This window comes from Ostrea edulis, chromosome 2, assembly GCF_947568905.1.
Source record: "Ostrea edulis chromosome 2, xbOstEdul1.1, whole genome shotgun sequence".
Taxonomy (NCBI): Eukaryota; Metazoa; Mollusca; class Bivalvia; order Ostreida; family Ostreidae; genus Ostrea; species Ostrea edulis.
Window position 1 is genome coordinate 65,098,503 of NC_079165.1, and position 15,906 is coordinate 65,114,408.

The 15,906-nt window shown below is 36.7% G+C and overlaps 1 protein-coding gene across 1 annotated transcript in view; it reads left to right on the top strand.

Annotated features, from left to right (window-relative positions):
* The first annotated feature begins 4,265 nt into the window (after nt 1-4,265).
* Nucleotides 4,266-15,906, top strand: part of LOC130052316 (uncharacterized) — a 12,880-nt gene continuing 1,239 nt past the window's right edge. The window contains exons 1-15 of the mRNA XM_056156803.1: nt 4,266-4,375; nt 5,523-6,179; nt 6,255-6,471; nt 6,875-7,056; nt 8,811-8,942; nt 12,650-13,073; nt 13,166-13,335; nt 13,429-13,645; nt 13,724-13,908; nt 14,006-14,347; nt 14,445-14,514; nt 14,606-14,760; nt 14,881-14,970; nt 15,056-15,143; nt 15,249-15,409. Of these exons, the coding sequence (XP_056012778.1) occupies nt 5,538-6,179; nt 6,255-6,471; nt 6,875-7,056; nt 8,811-8,942; nt 12,650-13,073; nt 13,166-13,335; nt 13,429-13,645; nt 13,724-13,908; nt 14,006-14,347; nt 14,445-14,514; nt 14,606-14,760; nt 14,881-14,970; nt 15,056-15,143; nt 15,249-15,409 (3,075 nt within the window). The 5' untranslated portion in view covers nt 4,266-4,375; nt 5,523-5,537. The remainder of the gene's footprint in view (nt 4,376-5,522; nt 6,180-6,254; nt 6,472-6,874; nt 7,057-8,810; nt 8,943-12,649; nt 13,074-13,165; nt 13,336-13,428; nt 13,646-13,723; nt 13,909-14,005; nt 14,348-14,444; nt 14,515-14,605; nt 14,761-14,880; nt 14,971-15,055; nt 15,144-15,248; nt 15,410-15,906) is intronic.

Consider the following 15,906-nt stretch of genomic DNA (forward strand, 5'->3'; position numbering starts at 1 on the left):
AAAAAAAAAAAAAAAAAAAAAAGAGGATCAACAAACTAATACGCAAGAACGTAAATGTCTATTCTGGCTTGGTTTGAACATTTAAAATATCGCGACACCGGATATATAGCTTGGCAATCCTTTGATTGTATCTTGTTTAACGTCTCTCTCGAGAATTTTTCACTCACATGGAGACGTCACCAAAACCGATGAAGGGCTTCAAATTTAGGCCTTTGCTTGGCGCTTATGGCCATTGAGCAGTGAGAGTTCTTTAGCGTCCCACACCTACTGTGATATGGGACATCCGTTTTTAAGGTCATCTTCGAGGACCCGTGACATTCACACCTAATGCCGAGCGCTTGGCGATGGAACTGTCACTAGGTAGTGTGTTTAGACGACTTGGGTCTGTCGTGGCCGGGATGAATTAAATCGAAGTATCTTATCTAATTTGATGGTACATACTGCAGCCGCGTGCATTCTCTGGGGGAAGCGGGCTAATCTACATGTGCACTGTTTTTAAGTTATGTAGACTTCTTTGTACGAGAGCTCCAGCTGATATTTACGATCCTGCGCAGTACTGCTGTGTACCCATATTGATTATTACAGTATGTTTTCTCTGTTGTAGAGTATATTTCTGTCAGCCCCTCCATGTACCTAATCCTATCACCCACGTCTTCAGTGTTGTCCACAGCTATTCCATACAGTGATTCTTTCCAAATGGCACAACCGGTCACGGTAGCTCAGTGGTAGAGCGTTCGCTTCGTAACCGCGAGGTCATGAGTTCGAGCCCCGCTCATGCCATGGTCGCGTTAAACCTAAGATGTTTTGCTCCTTTACCAAACGCTCGGCATTGCGGGTCTTTCGGATAGGACCTAAAAAACCGGTGGTCCCGTGTCGCGGCAGGATTTAGCACGATAAAGAACCCTCACTGCTACGACCCCGAGCACTAACCATAGGTCTAAATTTTTGGCACTACAAATACAACTGGTAACGTCTCAATATGAGTGAAACATTATCAACGGGATGTCAAACAAACAAACAAGCAATTAAGATATTCTTGACTAACGCGCTGAAGTACGCCGGTGTAAAGCGTCACAGTTTACACATTCTACGTTCATTTCTGTCGAAATTCCCAACCGTCAAATAATAGACGTACTACATTTAACTAGTTCTGTATTCATACGCGCATTATTACAACTACAGCGGTTTTTGTGAAATGTCTATCATTACAATTTGTACAGAACGCAAAGACAATGGAAATATGAATATTACTCAATAAACACTGATATTACTAGGCTATAAATTTGTACCTGAGAACAAAAGGTGTGTGGTCTGATATGTTACACAGTATGGCATATTTGATGCATACTGACAAGACCAATAATGTGTACAACTTATGATAAATCTTATAGTGGAGCGTTATACACCATATATAATATAATGTATATATAACACAATATTCATAAAAAAGAACGTATATATGCAGATGGCAATGTTAGAAAATCATGTTAAAGAAATCTAACGAGTATATATGCCAAGATTTTCTGTGTTGTCAATTCTCATTAAGAAAATTCGATCAATCTACCCATACTTTATTCTCTCTCTCTTTTAATGAAAACCTAGAAACATACTTTTTAAAGAATACAGAGCTTTATATCAATTGTTACTTTGTGGCAGTGAAAAACCTTCTATGTAAACTGTTATTTTTTGTGTTGTCCACAAATTTATTCATGAATCTGATTGATTTTGATAAGTTGTTTAATTCATAACATGTACATTTCCATGCAATGTTTTGGTCTTCGATATTTACCACCTGAAACGATGAGCGATAGCCATTTCCTGACGAATGTGAACGATGTGCGTATGAATCTTGATATTTTATAGTACGACTATTTTAACTGCTGGGAATTCCGACAGAAATGAAAAGTAAATTGTAAATTTTTAAAATTAAATTTCATGTTTGAAAATGCATGAGGGCATGAGCAAGACAGCATTGAAGCCAAACGCGTGAAAGTATGCAGGCGTAGAGCGTAAAGTCCATTTTCAAATATTTCTTGAATCTCTTGTCAGTGGATTGATTTTAAAGAAAGTTCTGGTATAAATTGTTATCTTGGTTCATCCGCCTGCCATTCTATCTTCTTCGAACTCTTCTTACATTTTACACAGTAGCCAATTCATCTGATGGAAAATGATTCGTGATGCCCTGTAGATGTTCAATAAAGTTTCGGAGTTTTAATTTCCATCCTGGGGGTCGAACGAAAACGACCTTTCTCTACAAAAACCATGTTCCCAGAACTCCTCTTAATTTTACGCAGTAGCCAATTCATATTTTTGAATACGATTGGTAGTGTCCTGTAGATGTGCAGTAGGGTTTTGAATACGATTGGTAGTGTCCTGTAGATGTGCAGTAGGGTTTTGAATACGATTGGTAATGTCCTGTAGATGTGCAGTAGGGTTTTGAATACGATTGGTAGTGTCCTGTAGATGTGCAATGGGGTTTTGAATACGATTGGTAGTGTCCTGTAGATGTGCAGTAGGGGTTTGAATACGATTGGTAGTGTCCTGTAGATGTGCAGTAGGGTTTTGAATACGATTGGTAATGTCCTGTAGATGTGCAGTAGGGTTTTGAATACGATTGGTAGTGTCCTGTAGATGTGCAATAGGGTTTTGAATACGATTGGTAGTGTCCTGTAGATGTGCAGTAGGGGTTTGAATACGATTGGTAGTGTCCTGTAGATGTGCAGTAGGGTTTTGAATACGATTGGTAATGTCCTGTAGATGTGCAGTAGGGTTTTGAATACGATTGGTAGTGTCCTGTAGATATGCAGTAGGGTTTAGTAATTCTCATTTTCATCCTTATAGTTATGTAATTATGGAACAATTATTGGGGCTTCTTCTCTAGTTACACGGGTACGAAGTAAAGTACATTTAGAGGCAGATACTAACGTGCTGGTATTACAGCCTTACAAAATGATGAAAATATCTAGTTTAATTCAGTTTAGTCATATTATAATTATTCTGTGTGTGTAACTTTTGTCATAATTGTCATAATTGCTATATGAGCACATTAGGAGAAACATTCTTTTTAAGAACATGTTTCTTATCCTTTTGTATATTTAAATAATGGAATATGTTCAAACCAATTCTCATTCAATTTAAAATCCGAAATCTCCTTTTATGCATGCCGATACTCTTTTAAAAGGAGTACTTTATTTGATTATAAATATTTGAAATATATAATGTACCCCCGTAAACTGGTCCGATAATTGTATTTGAATATGTGACCATTCTCATTCCTTCAAGGTGGTTGTTACTGAATCCAGAGGACTGACAAACAAACGTTAGAATTATTCTGTTAATTCAATATATCCTCCCCATGTCTCGTGCACTAGTGTATATATATAAAACATTACCTACCCTGCGTATTGTCCGAATATGAGACATTGCAACATACCCAAATCCACAAATAAATACCTGAATATACACCCCTTCTCAAAGTTAATGAGAATTTGTTTCGGATGTTGTTTGAATATATATGAGAGTTTGACATACAACGCCTCACACCGGTGTACTATTCATGAAGAGCGTCTCAAAATTTTTATATAAATTACATTCTACTTTCAGTTCTGTCGGAATATTCCCAGCCGTTAGTATAAGCGTATTGTACACTGTATTTATCAAGATTCACATGTGCATTGTTTACAACTGCCATCCATTCATGAGAAAATGGCTATCATTGCAATTTGTAAAGACATCAAAGGGAAAACCATTGTAAATGTACTAGTAAACTATACAGTGTTATGTCGTCCTCCAAGTAAACTGATAATGATAGAACGCTTTTCTAATAGGGCATCTTTCATGATTTTGTTATTCGGTTTAATATTGATATAATATATATGGATTTGTTGATATTACATACATGTATTCTTTCTAGATGGCGTATCACATCGGTATCGTGTTTCGGTCTTCATTACCGAAGATTAACAGTTGACCTTCGTTCGCGCGTTTTATTGAAAATTACATAAGGCTCCAAAGAATGCGTTATTGTTCAATATAATAAGCATTTTGAACTCAATTGTGCATTCATAATTTGATTAGTTTTAGATTTTAAGATGATTACAAGCTTTTCAATAATCATTAATTATATTATCGGCACTCCGCAGATTTTGATGTATTGCCAAATCCCCGCGACTTATGAAGTCTTTTTTATCAATAGTCAATGTACCGCTTAATAAGGTTACCCGCCAGAGACGCTTTATTCTTTAAGCAGACTTTTTTTGTTCTTCACATTATGATTACCAAGACTCTATGCCAAAAATAAATCATCTAGCTCACTTTCGTCATGGGCCTGAAGTTTGAAGGCCCGTGTTGGAATATGGAATAACAATATGTAGAGGTCTGTTTCAGTCATACTATATATATATCAAGACCAGTGTCACTCGGCATAAGTTTTGCAATTTGATTTATTCTAGTGTTTTCTAAAAATGTTATACGCATTTTAGAAAGTCAAATATAAAGGTTAAAGTTTGAATGTTATTAATCTTTAGGTTTAAACTATACAAAAAGTTCATTCTAGAGATATTGTTATTGGCTATCACAGTTTGCTGCATGACAGTTATTGCAAGGGTCAGAAAAAGTTTAGAATACTTACATAACTAATAATATATGTAATATATTCATTAATTGTATTTCAAAGTAATTTTTGCAATATTAATCTTTACATCATTTGTGTTTATTTCGCCTTTTCCTATTTCCGATTAGCTGAAATTAAGATTAATTAATCCTGCCATACTTCAATCAGCACAAGTTGTTGTTAATCCCTGTAATACTAAAATATTTGTCTAAGTATTTGATCCGACGCGTCGTGCCTAGAGTCCTAGCTATTTACTGCCGTTTGGCGGTTTTAGTACCGCATTACAAACACATTTGACACTTCGGATTTTAAAAACACAATAAACTGTTAATTCATACTCAAGTTGAAATACCACCAACCGCTTGACTAGATACTTGAAAAACGAGAATATCAAATTTCTCGTATACAGATACAACCACGTAATTATATATGTACAAGCTAAATTTCATATACATGTATCCAATTACATTTTATTTCAGCATGAAGATTTGTCCATAATAAACATTTATAAATTAAATATATGAAGGAAGTAAAATAATTCTAACAGATAACTGACTTTGGAAAGTGAAATTCTTTCTTTTGACAGGTCACGGATTCGATAAATGCATATCTGGTGTTTTTTTGATACGTTTCCAGATTGATATAAAACCGTGACCTCATGCCATTCAGACTGAAGTTTAATCAAACAGTTAAAAGAAATGCTTAAAACATAACAAGAAAACCTGGCAAACAAGTATACATAATTTATACCATGAAACATGGTGTGTGTAGATCATGCAATCTTTATTCCAATTTCTGAGAGGGAGTCACCGTTTGAATTAGGTCCATTTAGCGCAAAAGTGTATGCGCTTTTGGTTTGTAGCAGACTTTGATATTTTTATGAAATGAGAACAACTTTTTATTATTGCAGAATTAGGAACGGAATATGCCGAGGTCCAAAGAGTCGTTGAACTTTCTTCTGGTGTCATCTCTTCTCCATGTAGCATCCAAAGTCTTGATCAAGACGGTGCAGTCAGTCACCTCTCGTCTGAATACCACCTTGCAGCAGCTCCTCGCTCTCCATCGTCATAGTTTCTTCCATTCCTGGAAAAATAAGAGATGTTGTCAATGTGAGCAGTCATTCGAGAACCCTGTGTCAGTTTTGTCCTCAGGAGAATGGAATCGTATGTTCCAGAAGACCGCAGAAGAATGCGAGCGTGCATCGCAAGTAGAATGCAGTTGCTGCTATCAGGCTAGAGACAACATAGACACAGATTCCTTTACCATTACCATCTCAAGTTGTATTTTAGAAAACTCAGCGGTTATGGAGGAAAATGAACTTACAGACGTCCAACAGATACGATATGTTAACGAGAAACTTGCACAGAACAGAGATGATGCGACACTAACAGAAGATATGTTCACCTCTTTGTCCAATGACCTCAACAAAGCTCTCCACGACATGAGTAAACAACATGGAGACGAATATTACAATGACATCGTAGAGACTATTCAAAAACTGGATCACAGTGATCCCAATGACGAGGAAACAAGAAAGATCCTGGAAAGATTTGAAAGAGATAATCAGGTAGGTGATGATATTCTTTGCAATGTATGTTGTACATGAAATGTCCATGTATTAATGGTATTGGTTACCGATTAGGTCCCTACAAAAACAGAAGAAGAGAAAGAGAAAGCATTTACATTAGAGTACCAGAGGGTTGATTCTATGAGGTCAGACATCTCCGTGTGTGGCTCTGATGAGGAATTATCAAGCTGTGAGAAGTTTGGTGATCAAGACCAAGTGGTGCTGGCTGAGAGTCAGATCCTCAAAATTACAGAAAGCAACTCTGTAGACTCGGAGGATAGCTATTTCGACGGTGAGTGTATTTAAGGGTAAGGTGGAATAGCATACGTGTCACGAATTCTAAAACTGTAGCAGTGGGTCCATGATAGCAGATGGAGATGACTAAATATTAGTAGTTTGAATTTCTATTTGCACCCAAACAGAAAGACCAACACTTCGTGAGCATACGATCCTATGTTGTAACCTTCTCTTAGTCAAGCGATCCGCATCAGAAATGACTTTCGCTTGTCTTTCCGGGTGATACTTTGGGTTTCCGTGCCACTAGAAGGCTATATGGTCCAGTTTGTTTAGCAGAGGTCAAATAGTTGCACGTCACCTATGTGAGACTACTCAATAAATGAAAAAGTCTCGAAGAGGTGTTAAACTTCAAACAATCTCTCAATCAAAACTTGTAGAGCCTTCTGCTATTTTTGCAGATGAAGAAGATGAAGAAAATGAATACGGGAACCTACTAAAGAGAATGAAAGAGAAATTCAACTATCTAAGTGAAAAATGTCAAGCTGTAGGAAGCGAACTTACAAATGTCCGTCAACGAATGACAAACTCTTGGTCAATTCCAGAAACCAAAGCACAACCAGAGGAAGTTTTGCGACAAGAGGTTAGAATGTGTTCTTTTACATTGAATTTAAACTATGTATTGTGTAACAATGACTAATTACAAAGGCAACTGCTCAAATAAGTTTTCCATAAATTTCAAACATTTGTTGACATTGTGTTAATTGATAGGACCACCTTTATAAATGTCTTTTTTGCCCTCTTCTGACTTTATATTAAAAAGGACACGTTCGTATAAGGGCTTTCAAGTTTGTTCAAATGAAGGGCCATATCCCCTTCAAAGGGGAGATAATCGCGAAAATAGGGTGGGGGTTATTTAAAAATCTTCTCAAGAACCACTGGGCCAAAAGAGCTGAAAATTACTTGAAAGCTTCCTGACATAATGCAGATTCAAGTTTATTAAAACCATGACTCCCGGGGGTCGGATGGGGCCACAATAGGGGATCAAAGTTTTACATACAAATATATAGGGAAAAAGCTTTAAAAATCTTCTTCTCAAGAACCACTGGGACAGGAAAGTACAATTTTACATAAAAGCTTTCTGTCATAGTAAAGATTCAAGTTTGTTAAAATCTTGGTCCCGGGGGTAGGATGGGTCACAATAGGGGGATCAAAGTTTTACTTACAAATATATAGGGAAAATATTTTAAAACTTCTCAAGAACCATTGGACCAGATAAGTTTACAATGATATAAAAACTTCCTGACATAGTGCAAGTTTGTTAACATCTCGGCCCCTAGGGGTAGGGTGGGGCCGCAATAAGGGATCAAAGTTTACATACTAATATATAGTGAAAATCTTTTAAAATCTTCTCAAGAACCATTGGGCCAGAGAAGTTTACATTTATATGAAAGCTTCCTGGCATAGTGCAGATTCAAGTTTGTAAAAATAATGGCACCGGGAGTAGGGCGGGGCCACAATAGGGATCAAAGTTTTACATGCGAATATAAAGGGTAAATCTTTAGATATGGGTCAAATTGACTTTGGTGAACGATTTTGCCCATATGCCTCTTGTTAGTTACCCTCTACTAAGGGGTTCTCGAATTCTAGTAAGTATTGTAACCTTTTCACATGTAAATCAATAGGAGTCATTTCCTAGCTGTAACCAACACTCTTTGCTCGATAATCATCGCACTGAGGATTCTCTGGCTATCGACAAGTATTGCCGTATGCACATTACAAAGCCATGCAACCTTCATATTTGAAAGTAAAGAGGTCATTTACTAGTTACGACCAACCTGTTTGTGATGACTTTTGGACAAAGAGTTCTTTTGTTATTTGTCGGGCAAGATTTGCTACTAGTCTGTGCATGCTAGAAAGCCCTGTGACTATTGACTTTTTGAGCAAAGGGTTCTTTTAAGATGCATATAAGAATGGGCAATACAATTACATATGTACTTCGTTTCATCCAGTTACCTTTGGCCCCATAGCATCAAAATGAAAAGGTGTCTTCCACTTCCAATGGCTATCATGTGTATTAAGTTTAGGGTGTGTTACTGAAAGGATTCCCAAATCTTGGGTCTACCGACAGAACGCCCGATAGATGCAAACAAATGTTTTCTTCGAAGGGAGCATACATCTGGTCAGGTAGTTCGAATTTGGAGGACTTTCAGTTAGCATTCAAACGTTGGTCTAAATGGGCTTTAAATTGTTAATCAAAAAATCGCGGAAAGGTGTGAAAATGTCCTTTAAGTCGTGGTGATTTCTTTCAGTCGGTCAGGCTGGGGCAAATAACTTTTTGATTTTGATAATTCTTATTTTGGCATAAAATGATTGTCCATCCTGGATGTTTTCTAGTTGAGAGAAATTGAGATGATGAGAAAATTCATCGACAACGATTTAGATGATGTTCGCACAGTATATCTACCGTATGAAGATTTCCATTCTACCAGCAGTCCTGGAGCATTTTTGGATGATCCATACAAAAATGTATGTACCTTCGTATAAGTCAATTTAAGTCATTCATCTCTTTGAAATTATATTGTAGTAAGTTGAGAGGAAACTATATAACCTTCATGTGAACAGCAATGAACAAAAAGATTTGTCACTACCGAAGTAGATAAGTTGGTAGACCGATCGTTTCCTTTGTGGAAGATTGTGGGTTCAAGCCCCGGTCACGACACCGTAGTCATTGATATAAAGGTAGAATCTGTTTTTTCGCCAAGTGCTTAGCATAAGAAGTGAAAGACGTGGGTCATTCAGGTGACCGTTCGTGGTAGCCCAGTGGTCAAAGCGTTTGCTTTGTGACCGGTAGGTCATGAGTTTAAGTCTCGCCGGTATTTTGGCCGCACCAAACCTAAGATAAAGAATAGGCAGTGCCTACTCTTTCGCCAAAGGCTCGATATTTAAAAGTGAAAATCTCTGAAGGGATGAGACGTTAAAACCTAGGTCCCGTCTCGCGGCAGGAGTTGTCAGGATAAAGAACCCACGAGTCTGAGCGCGGGTTCTTAACCTACAGTTAGAAACGTCTCATTATGAGTGAAAAAATCTCGAAGGGAAGTAAAACAAATCATTCAGAGGAAACCAATAAATAGGTTCTGTGTCACTGTAGTTTGATTAGTTGTATATTGTTTAACGTCCCTCTCGAGAATTTTCACTCATATGAAGACGTCACCAATACTGATGAAGGGCTTCAAATCTAGGCCTATGATCGGCGCTTACGGTCTTTAAGCAGAGAGGGATCTTTATTGTGTGACACCTGCTGTGACAAGGGACCTCAGTTTTTGTGGTCTCGCCCCATTCAGTCGCCTCTCACGATAAGCAAGAGGTACAGAGTACCTATTCTAACCTGGATCCCCACGGGACGTCACTTTAGGCGTTGGTACGATAAAGAATCCTCTTTCACTCGAGTACATGATTACTTTACGTTTAAATCTATGACATTTAACATGAAAGCTGGTTGTAATGTTAAACAACAAGCATTCATCCTTTATTGACAATATCTAAGTGGTGATAAGACATCAAATATTTCCTTAGTCTGTTTGAATATGAGGCAGAATTTGTTAAAAAAAACTTCTACATGAGAAGAAAATATCTTGGTGTGGCCTTCAACTCAACATTTGGAGATATCAAGGACGTTTTATCCATTAACAATGTTCATTATACCCGCATTTTCTGAAGAAAGTTCGCGTATATTGTTGTTACCTTGGTCCATATGAGCGAAAAATTATCTAACGTCCCGTTAAACAATATACAACCTACCAATATACAAAATATACAACCTACCAATATACAACCTACCAATATACAAAATATACAACCTACCAATATACAAAATATACAATATACAAAATATACAACCTACCAATATACAGAATATACAACCTACCAATATACAAAATATACAATATACAAAATATACAACCTACCAATATACAGAATATACAACCTACCAATATACAACCTACCAATATACAAAATATACAACCTACCAATATACAAAATATACAACCTACCAATATACAACCTACCAATATACAAAATATACAACCTACCAATATACAAAATATACATACTACCAATATACAACCTACCAATATACAAAATATACAATATACAAAATATACAACCTACCAATATACAGAATATACAACCTACCAATTTACAACCTACCAATATACAAAATATACAATATACAAAATATACAACCTACCAATATACAGAATATACAACCTACCAATATACAACCTACCAATATACAAAATATACAACCTACCAATATACAAAATATACAACCTACCAATATACAAAATATACAATATACAAAATATACAACCTACCAATATACAAAATATACAACCTACCAATATACAACCTACCGGTACCAATACACAACCTACCAACCCTGGTCCGGTCACTTTCTACTTTCTCAAACTCTTTTATTCTATTCAGTACCCAATTAATCTTTTATTCTATTCAGTACCCAATTAATCTTTTGAAATATACGATAGGTGGTGTCCTGTAGATGTACATTAAGGTTTCAGAATTTTCAGTTTTACCCAGGAGGCAAAATGGGTAAAAAATTATTTTTTAAGGAAAACGTGGTTCCAAGAACTCTTACATTTTACACAATACCAAAATCATATTTAGAAAGGTGATTGATGGTGTCCTCTAGATGTGCAGTAAGGTTTCGGAATTTTCATTTTCATCCTGGGAACCAAATGGGGGTTGAAAACGACGTTTTTCTTCAAAAATCTGGTTCCCATAACTCCTCTTACCTTTTACCTTTTATGCAGTTACTAAAACATCTTTTGGAAGATGATTGATGTTTTCGGAATTTTCCTTTTCACGTTGAAGGTTACATGGGGTGGAAAAACGACGGACGAAAACCTGGTGCTCAGTAATTTGTGTCATTTGCAGTGTATTTGCTTTAAAGATTGGAATCTCAATCATTTTAAAGATATTTGAACAATCAAAAAATGATGGGGGCTGGGATGACCTCAGGGCACTTACCCATCATAATATTCCATGCACCTTGATATGTGCAGTAGAAATATACATGTATATGGTTTAGGGATCATCACCTCAATTGTTTTTAGATATATTTCAATATCTATGAAATAGAGTTTGGGGTGACCCCAGAGCACATGCCCAACAGAATACTTAATGCAACTTGACATATGCAGCAAGAATGTTCACGGTATAGGGTGTGTTACGTGGTAACTATTGTAGCTTCTTTACTAGTCACACAAGTACGACTTGGAGTATATTTAAAGGCAAACACTTGCGTGCGGGTATTATCTTACGATATTATCTAGTTTCCATTCATATCTTGATTCGATATATTCCTGTGAACTCGAAATAAGGCACTATAGAATCCTCCATATCTACTACATACTTGGATATTTTATTCAACATAGATTTTAACGGCAAACTTACAACTCAATTCTATGACAAACGGGATGACTTTAGTATTCCCATCGTCAACTTCTCATATTTACGTGCATGTAGCACTGTTCCGTTATCATCTGGATATGGTGTTTATGTCTGTCAACTGATTCGATACGCGAGAGCATGTTCTGCGTATTATTTTTAAATCGAGACAAGCTATGACAAAAAAGTTTCAATAGTCTCGTTTGAAGGAAGGATTTCGCAAATTTTATGGTCGTTATATTGATTTTATTTGCAAATACAATCTGTCGATAGGTCGAATGCCGTCTGACGTATTTCATACCAATTGTTAGGCCGTTATTGCATACTGATTTTCACTACGGATTACTCCGTTTACCTGATTAAGATTAGGGCTCAAGGCGAGTGACCAGTCGACAAGGGATGTTTACTCTTCCCAGGCCCTTGATTCCACTTCTGGTGTATCCAGAGGTCCCTGTTTGCCCTACTCTTAATTTTGCAGTCTTTATGAGATTGATGGGGTTAATCACTGATCGTTATCTTTACTTTTCCTTATGAGTGTGACACGTATACTTATAAATATGCAATGTTTTACATGTGTCTGTAATTGAGAAAAATTCAATGAAAGGACATCTTAAATTTAAGACATCCACACCATTAGAAACATTTTCAAAAGAAGCTCAATATCATAGTCATGTTAAGTACACTATCATTGCTTCCTGTTTGCAACGAAGTTGTGTTCTTGGAAACCTCCGCTCAATAACATCATTATTGTTATGTTTACACAGCTAATGCCAACCTATTCCGGTCAGAAGAGAGTTGCACGTCCACCTCGTCCAACATTTGAGTCTTACACTCGCATACAAAGTATCAATAAACAACTATCACAGAGTCTTTCGTCAATCAGCAACACGTTCCAGAAAAATCTTCGTGTGGCGAACACCCTGAGACTGGACCCTATTCCCCGGAAGTATGACCAGGGAATCTTGGAAACACCATCTGCTGGTGATGTCAATCCAAAACCCAGTTCTCTGGTGAGTTCCATTTCCCGTTATGGAAATGAAGTTGAACCATCTATGCAGAAAGACTTTGATCCTGTAGGAAGGACAGTCAACACTGCACCAGTGATGTTTAAGATAGACTACTCCAAATATGAGAAATGCATAAAGGATTCAGAGAAAGTTCTGGATTATTCCCCAGAAATAGGAAAAGGTATGGACAAACATCCGATTTGGTACAAAATATAAAAGTACATGTACATTGAAGTAATGAAATTGATATTGCATGTAATATTGTTTTCTCAGATGTTGGAAGTATTCTTTGTGAAAGACAGCATGGACATTTCCTTAGCATGTATGAACAGCAATCAAATGATCTCGCGAGAAAATGTGAAAATCTGAGGCAAGATATTCAACAGCTGAAGTCCAGATTCGACAGCTGTGAACAGTTACTGTCTGAAAACTTACATCAAATCGTAAGATGATAATTTCAATTCCTAGTTCAGTTTGAAAAATGTATTTACAAATATCGATAACAAAAATTTCATTGAGATATCTGTATTTCATAGATGCCAAAGAACTGTGTGAAAGAGGACATGTTGGACGGTGAAGGGAAATACATTCCTGTGAAAACATCGTCATCAGAGAGAACCATGTCGCCTATTCCAAGGATGAAATTCAAGTCGTCCACACCTAGATTGCCTGACAATAATTCTACTCTGGGCCCGCCGTGGAATGAATATACTCTCAATTTGGAAATTCCTTCTGAAGACTCAGATGATGAAGGTAACATGGAAATAATATCTGTGTGCAATTAATATATTCCTCATTAACATAAAGACAGTTAATGTGCGTCTCTTACAGAATCTGTACTGGAGAAAAGACATGGCGACTCTCTACGAAAATTACATGCCGAGTGCGAAAGTCTGCGTGAAAGATGCACTCAATCTAAAAGACATCTACAAGAGGCACGCATACAAATGAACAGTTCTCCATCACATCTAGACTTCCTTGAAAATTCTCGCTACGAATCCAGGATCGAAGACGACGTAAGTTTTTCTCTTTACTGAAATCACTGCAGTTGTACTGATAAAGAGAGTCATTATATGCAATTTCTGATTGATCGATTCCATTTTCCGATTTCAGCTAGACGAAGCTGACAACGAATTAAGTGATATCAAGTGGAAGCATGATATTTTGAACGAGTCTTTTGATTCAGCGTACCATACAGTGGCCAGTGGACGGTCCACAGGGTATAGCACAAGGAGTCGTCCTACCTCCTCTCGATCTCGGTACACAGAAAACATCACACCATCTGTTACCCTGTCCACTTCTAGGTTACTTGGAGAAGATATGTCTCCGGCATATACACCTAGGTCTCTGTACTCACAAGGATATGGAAGTGATGACGAGTCTCCAGTAGAAGACTGCTATACTCCATACCAGATCAAATTGTCAAGTCACCCCAAAAAGAAATCCTCGATTCTGGTACATTTTACTAAATTAGAACAAAGTCCATGCAAAACCGTTTTAAATGCAAGAATGCGTAGAAAAGCAAATGTTAACATAACACTTTTGTTTTCAGATAAAGTCAAGATTACCAAAGGCCCCAGATTATTCCAGCAAAATTGAATATAGGGAGGACACAGAAGATGGTTTGCAATTTTTCTTCCTTTTACTTCATACATTTTTGAATTTCTTAATTACTTTTAAAAGAAAATATCTCGGTATTCTCTCTAATTTTAGTCGAACTTGAAATGGAAAAACAACATGGAGATTTCTTGGAAAAATGCAAGTCAGATTTCTTGGCCATCAGTGCCAAAAGCTTGGAGCTAAAGCAGGAAATCCGTTGCTTGCGTATGGATATGGCGTTACCCTCGTCCCAGAAGCAAGAGCCAAAGGTTTGTTATAAACTTTGTATTCTTTGTTACTTGTGTTATAAAAATTCTCCTTTTCGATCAATATGACTAGTATACATGCTTAATGGAAACAATATAAATCAGTTGTGATTACTTTTGTAGTTGTCTCCGGTGCCTGAGCGACGTCTGAATATGCACTACAATCTAAGGATCCCAAAACTCGATACTGATTTGGATACTTGGACTGAGAAGGTTCACCATAGCTTTGCTCTCAGTTTCAAACATACTCCTTCAATAAACATGCTAAATGTTACTAATTTTTTTGTTTCTATGTAAGGTCTCGCCATACAACACAACTGAAAAATATGCTGACAAATTGGATTCTAATGAGAATGACGATTCTAGCATTACTTCCTTTGAAAAAGGTATCCTTACCTATCAAATAATACATTAATCTTTATACAGTGTATATATATATATAATTGATTGCTTCTCATTAGTAATCAAACAAATGATTAAAATATTTCCAGAGTTATCAGTTGCAGAACAAAGTTATGGAAACTTTTTATCAAACATGAAATCTAACTTCGACACCCTAAGCGAAAAAAGCATGCGCACAAAACACGAAATACGGGCGCTTCGCCAAAGTCTGCGCAATCCACCGATGAACAAGGCAACTTGTAGTGGCCAAGTAAGTATTTGAAATAGAAATTACATGGTTCTTGGAACTCTTCAGAAATTTGAATTCCTAGTATTCTGAAACATCACCAGGTCCAGTCCAAAGACTATTTCTACCTACGTAGCTACATAGCTATAGCTACATGTATTTAAACCTACTCCAGGTAGCTATTTTTACCTACTTTTTCTTTTACTTGCATTTCATGGCCAAACGCAGGAATGGCGCAATATGGTGTGTACCAAATTTCTTGATTCACTTACACTGACGATGAATACCACAAAAATATTGGATAAAAAATGATTACTTTCTAACCTTTCAAATTTGCATCAATAACTACACCCAGTTCCATTTTCTAAGAACTCAACATCAAAGCTACGTGATAAAAAGTCTAGAATGTCTTACAAATCTGTATTAATTCTAAAGTTTACCTTCATGCATATTTACATTAAAGGTTTTCGGGGAGTTTTTTCATGCATTTCCTCTACATTCTCCACCCTCGTAAAGTATTC